At 45.0% G+C, this 6,000-nt stretch overlaps 1 protein-coding gene across 3 annotated transcripts in view; it reads right to left on the reverse strand.

Annotated features, from left to right (window-relative positions):
* IPPK (inositol-pentakisphosphate 2-kinase) overlaps positions 1-4,703 on the reverse strand; it is a 32,506-nt gene extending 27,803 nt beyond the window's left edge. For 2 of the 3 annotated variants that reach the window (XM_029995921.1, XM_029995920.1), the window contains exon 1: positions 4,530-4,703. In XM_029995921.1, the coding sequence (XP_029851781.1) occupies positions 4,530-4,610 (81 nt within the window). In that variant the 5' untranslated portion in view covers positions 4,611-4,703. Of the gene's footprint in view, positions 1-2,711; positions 2,768-4,529 lie in introns of all 3 variants that reach the window. The other variant, XM_029995919.2, reaches the window with a different exon arrangement.
* Positions 4,704-6,000: the final 1,297 nt, after the last annotated feature.

Genomic DNA, 6,000 nt, shown 5'->3' on the forward strand with positions numbered 1-6,000 from the left:
GCTTCATTCACCTTCTCCATCTACCCTCCCTCCCCCTTTTTCTATTTCGTAAGCTTACATATGCTCTTGAGATGGTTAAGCATTTACTAATTAAGTCCCATACCAAAACCCAAGGATATCTGTTACAGATATCTGCAAGTGCTCCAAGACAAGTAGTAGATTATTACTAACAATCAAGGCATCTGAAGATACAAACCACAACCTTTTGCAAGCACACACCAAGGTTCCTCTAGACCATCTCACTGAATAAAAAAAACAAGCTAGGAAAAAACCCTCCTCTTTTCTTGTACCACCTCCCAGTAGACACCCTGAAACACAAGCTTAATGTTCAACCATATATTAAAATTAAGCATTTGGTTACCATAATTTCCCAACATGCAAAAAATAAAAATGAGTGGAAATCAACTGCAGTGATGCACATGAGGAATGTACATACTTTATTTCATAAAGCAAAAACCGGGGATTGCAAGCATATGTTTCAACAGTGAAAGGAACTAGAAGTCATTATTTCTAGAGCTGCTTACACTACTTCTACAAACATCTCCTGAAGCCTTTTGAAATGAAGTGTTAAGTGTCTCTGTAAGAGCAAATAACTGATTAAAACGCAGAACTACAAATGAGGATTTCCAGCTCACTTCTGAAAAACTAGGTATCTCCACCTTAAAAAGAGTCAACAGCTTACAAGAAGATAACTGTTCTACAGCAGTTCCTCTGAACCCTCTCTACTGCTCAAAAGCAGAGAGGAGGAGGGAATGCATGGTTTGGCCCGCTTTTTAAATCAGAAGCCAAATCTGCTGTGGAAGAAGCAACAATCCAGTAAAAATGCAGGCAATAAGAAGCATCCTTTCTAAACCGTCTGGCTTTCTATGATGGTGCTTGGCTGGGGTTTTGTAGAGCTGTATCTGTACTGCAGCTCTTTATGCACCTCTGAGACAGCAACTAGAACAAGTAACCAGACAATTCACTGTATAGCGCAAAGGGTGGCAAATAAGTTATTTGAAGAGGATGCTATGATTCAATCAAATATTCAAAATTGCAACCAATAGACAAGGATCATACAGACACTGCCTGAATGAACTTGCAGTTTTTGTGTACTTCAGAGTTATCTTTCCGAACATCAAGCGCTGTCTTCATGAACCAAACGGAGTTGCCAGTTGTACGTCTCACTAAAATAATGAGGTAGAAAAGCTGTCTCTGTTCGTTTTCTACTAGAAGCATTTCAGCAGGCTGCAAGACTATACAAAGGCTTTTTTACCACAACTCAGTTTTAACTTAATCACAGCTGCAATAAAAACCAACAGGAAAAATTTTATCAACAAAGAAATTTGTACCATAATACTGTACATCTCTTAGAATTTTAGATTCATCAGAACTGAAATTTTAAAAATCCATGAAAGCGGAAGTTTGAGTATGCATCAAGCAAGCAAGCATGCAGCTCCAGAGATAACAATGGTAACTGGAAATGCTCGGCAGGCATTCCATCTTCATTCATCAGATCACTGTCTAAATGCTGGAGAACTAATTAAAGTAACTCTGTAAAACTATCACTGTAAGAAGAGACATGCTGACTAGACCATGCCCTAAGTCCTCTCTTCTTAACTGCATGAATAAGAAACAGAGATGCACTTGCAGTGATTTCAGCCACTCATCTCAGTATGGCATTCCACAGGCTGTAGGAGCACAGGCAAACAGGGAGACTCTGGTCACTGTTGCATTCTGCAGCATTAATAACCAGTAAGAGGAAAGAGCACATCGAGCACTACTTTACACCACTTTCACCACAACAACAGAGCGTGTTCCACAGAATGCCAATGTCTGACTATCAGACAAACCTTTGTCTATATGCCACCATTCAAAGGCACTGGAAAACACGGCTGCATGTTGCCTGCGTCTAGGACTTATCAGCTCATCACTAGCAGAGCTATTTGTTGGGCATGTGACTCTTCTATGACCAAGTTTTTAATTTTGGTACTGTACTAACTCTGGATTAACAATGCGTTACATTCATGTCTTAAGGGAAGGATACAGGGAATAGAGCAAACCAAAGAAATAAGCATAGCCTTAAACACACGAGAGCATCATGAACTGATGATGCACGCCTTGTTCCCCTTGCTCTTGACCCCAATCCAGTCACACTCCACACAACCAAGAACAAGGGCGTCCATCCGGGCTGCCTGCTCAGCCCAGCCCAAACACCATGTGTCCTTGATACATGCCCTTGCCCAGTACCTGTTATCAGTGCTTCCGAGAGTGGTCCAGAGGGCAGGAGTTGAAAGAAAACACCATGGATCTTACTTCATAAAAGGCAAAGAAGCTTCTGCCCTCTTCTCCAGAAGGACAGGGATTAATTTTTCTGTTGCCGTTTTGTTTTTTAAAACTTCTCAGATCTTCCAGAAACAGCAAGAAAGAGAGGTTCAGACCTACAGGGGTAGGGACCAGCTTCCTCCCCACGTTCCAAAATACAACTGCACTTCAAAAGGGAGAACATGGAAACAACAAGCACACACACAGTTCCACCCTGGCCTCTCACTGACAACCCCGGCACTTATATCTGAGCATCCATTCACATCTCCCTTGCCACAACCAAATCGCTATCCCTCCCACTAGCATTTGTACACAAAAACCACGAACTGAAGAGATACAGAATGAAACAAGGACAGTTAAAATGAAATTCACTGTCTTAATTATGATGCTGTTCTGTTCACACAAACCTGAGAATGACTTGACATCAGATCACAAGAACGATGATTAATCATGCAAGTATGTCCTGTTTGTAAGAGGCACAAAGTAACAATTAGCATCTAAACAGTATTTTATATGCTCCAATTTTACAAGAGTTTACCATCAGTAGACATAAAGCTCTAAGACGTAAGTTTTACTGGTTTAAAATTGTCTATAAAGGAAAAATCATATCTATTTCACATTCACACTATCTTAAAGTTTTAGCATCTTGTTAAAAAGAGAACTGACACACTCAGCAACTGCTCTGAATCTCTGGCAGACTTCCTTGCTTTCCACGTCTTTAAAGATATCACAACTACATCACTATTAATCTATTACGTGTTCTGACCCCTATCATCCAGTGACTAAGTATTTCTTAAACTGCCTTTTTCAAAGCTAAAATTTGGACAGGAAACAAAAACATGCGCATTCTTGTAACAAAAATATCTTTTAAAAAATATTTTATACAAAGAAAGAGAAGAAAGAAACATAAGCCACAGAAGTGCCCCTCCTAAAGTTTGCAGAGCACCATCAGATTTCCAGCATTTTCTCAGACTTGGTATTTGTTAACATTTTTTACACCTAGTTTATGCTTATAATCCAGAAAACAGACATCAAAAGAATCCAGTATTTTCAGTCATTCATTCAGATGTTATAAAAAAAACATGGTTCTCAGGATTCAACTCTTATTGTAGAATTTTTTTTTTTTTCCACACAAAGCCTACGTTTTATCATTTTGGCTTTAATGGTTTTAGATCTACAAAGTATCAAGAACATTCTGTGACAAATCCATACCAGAATTTAAACTGAAATACAAATAAATTTTTAAGGCAAAAAATAGCCACAAGGAGTTTTTAGAAAAAGAATAAACTCTTTCAAGGGACACATATCCCGATATATTAAGTAAATAATACACATACAAGCGGGGCAAGAACATAGTGACAGCAGTCAAATGAACACGTGCTTTTTAAACTGACATAGAATCCGCTTGACTGGATTTAGCTTCATTTAATTGCGACCGCTCACCAAAATGCTGAATCCGTTTCACTATTTTTTTTGTTTAATTTAAACCAAACCCAAACAAACCCAACTCAAGCCAACCAAAAAACCCCCAGAAGGTAAATCCAAGCAGAGAGATGAAATGACCACCCCATTCACACAGAGATCTACGGCCAAGCCCGAAACCGAAATTATATTCTGGAGTCCCAATTCAGCACTGCAGCAAGCGTTCAAACTCTCGTATAGGAGAAGAGTCAGCGACAAAAGGAAAAACATTCCTTCTCCGGATTTCTTTCTTCTGTCACACTTGCATAGACACGGGCGTTATGACAGAAAAGGGAAATTTTTAGTACTTTTTCCCACAACCCCCGTTCCCGGACGACAGCTGTCTAGTCATCAGCCGCTCTCCCTTCCACTACCCCTCCGAGCCGTAAGGGAGAACCAAGGAAAGCGCCTCCCGCCCCCTCCCACAGGACGGGCCCCACGGCCCCGCACGCTCCCCTCAGCGCTCAAACACCCGCCGGCCGGAACGGAAAAACTACTTCGGGAGAGGACGGAGGGGAGGCCGGCGGGGCCGGGCGGCCGCTCCCGCCGGGGGAGAGGCCCGGGCACCTGGCGGCAGGCGCTCGCCCGGGGAGGGGAGGCACGGCCCGGCCCGCGGCCTGTGGAGACCCCGGCGCGGCCGCGGCCCCTGAGGGAAGGCGGCGGCGCCCCCCTCACGCGGGCCCGGCGGGGCGGGGGAGGGGAGGGAGGGGCGCCCGCGCGCCGCCGGCCGTTACCCGCCGCAGCCCCCCCCCACACACACACACCTGGCAGTGAGAGACGACGAGGCTCTGGTTGCCTTCCCCGTGGTACTTCCATTCATTCTCATCCATCTTCTCCACTTCCATGCCCGGCCCGGGCCGCCGCCGCGCCCCGTGGGGACGGTGCCTGCCGCCGGCCCGCCGCGCTCACGCCTCCACCATCGCGGCTGCGCGCCGCCCCGCCGCAGGAAGTCCCGCCCTCCGCCAGAGAGGCGGGGGCGCGCCGGGCCGCGCCGCCATCTTGGCGGCGGGGAGCTCCGCCCGGCGCCGTCGTTGAGCGGGGCAGAAGCAAACGGCGGCGGGCGCGGGAGGCCGAGCGGAGCGCCCCGCGGCTCCGCTTCGCTTCCTTCACCCTCGGCCGGCGGCGGAGCCCCGGGAGGGCCCTTTCAGGCGCCCCCCCCCCCCCCCCCCCCATAGCGAGAGCGGCCGGCGCCGCGGCCTTCCCGCACCGCTCCCGCCGCCCGTCGTGCCAGCTCCTCGGGGCCGGTTTTCAGAGGCCGCTGAGAGGAACCGGGGGCTGGGGGCGGGAGAAAAGCATCTTCCTCCAGAAACGACGACCCAGACCCCAAGTGCTTTTTATGCGCCCTTGTGTTGGTTGCCCAGATAACGTACGCGGATACCGCACTGTGGAAACTGAGTTTGCACCTGCAACAGAGGTTATTCAGATGATCAAACACTCAAAACCAAAAAAAAAGCAGCATGGAGTTTTACGTTTGGCGTTGTGTTTCCTGCTAAGGCTGTTTTTAAGGTTACAGACTTTTTATATATAAAAGAGTAGCTCTTGCAGTCTGTGTGTCTCTGAATAACTCTGCTTCAATGCACCAGGTTTTTCAAATACCTAATAGAGATGTTACAAGCACAAATATGAAAGTGTACGTAACAGGCATTAAAAATTTATTAAAATATTAAGCTGTTTTCCTTACCATTACCAACACAGTTCAATACAGTTTCACAGGGCACCTCAACACACACCCCTCTATATATGAATATACACATCTATAATGTGCGGTAAACTGAAGACAAATCTAAATTATCAAAATTCCCTATCACAAATACAGGATTAAATTCTAGATCACTTAATTCAGTCAAGTTTACCACTATGAGTTTTGACTACAAACAGCAAAACTTACCCTTGAATTACCATTTCAAAATCATCTCTAGAGGCTCTCTGAAATTCCCCCTTTTCTTCTCCTTCCTCACAAGGCACTCCTCGACAGTAGCCAAACTGACACATCAGAAGGTGACTAACTCTTGTAAGTTTTCCTCTGTATAACCAACATTTGTATAATTTGGATAGTAGCCAAATTTGACTATGTATTACAGTCTTTTAATAAAGTCAAAGCAAAGAAAATGATGCCTTTTTATTTTTAAAGGAGAGAGAAGATGGACCTAGAAGGCTGAAAATAAAACTTGAATAAACCTGCAATGAGTCATGGGTCCTTTTTTTAAATGTGTGTGGTGCTGTAACTTAAATCAT

This window comes from Aquila chrysaetos, chromosome 20, assembly GCF_900496995.4.
Source record: "Aquila chrysaetos chrysaetos chromosome 20, bAquChr1.4, whole genome shotgun sequence".
Classification (NCBI taxonomy): domain Eukaryota; kingdom Metazoa; phylum Chordata; class Aves; order Accipitriformes; family Accipitridae; genus Aquila; species Aquila chrysaetos.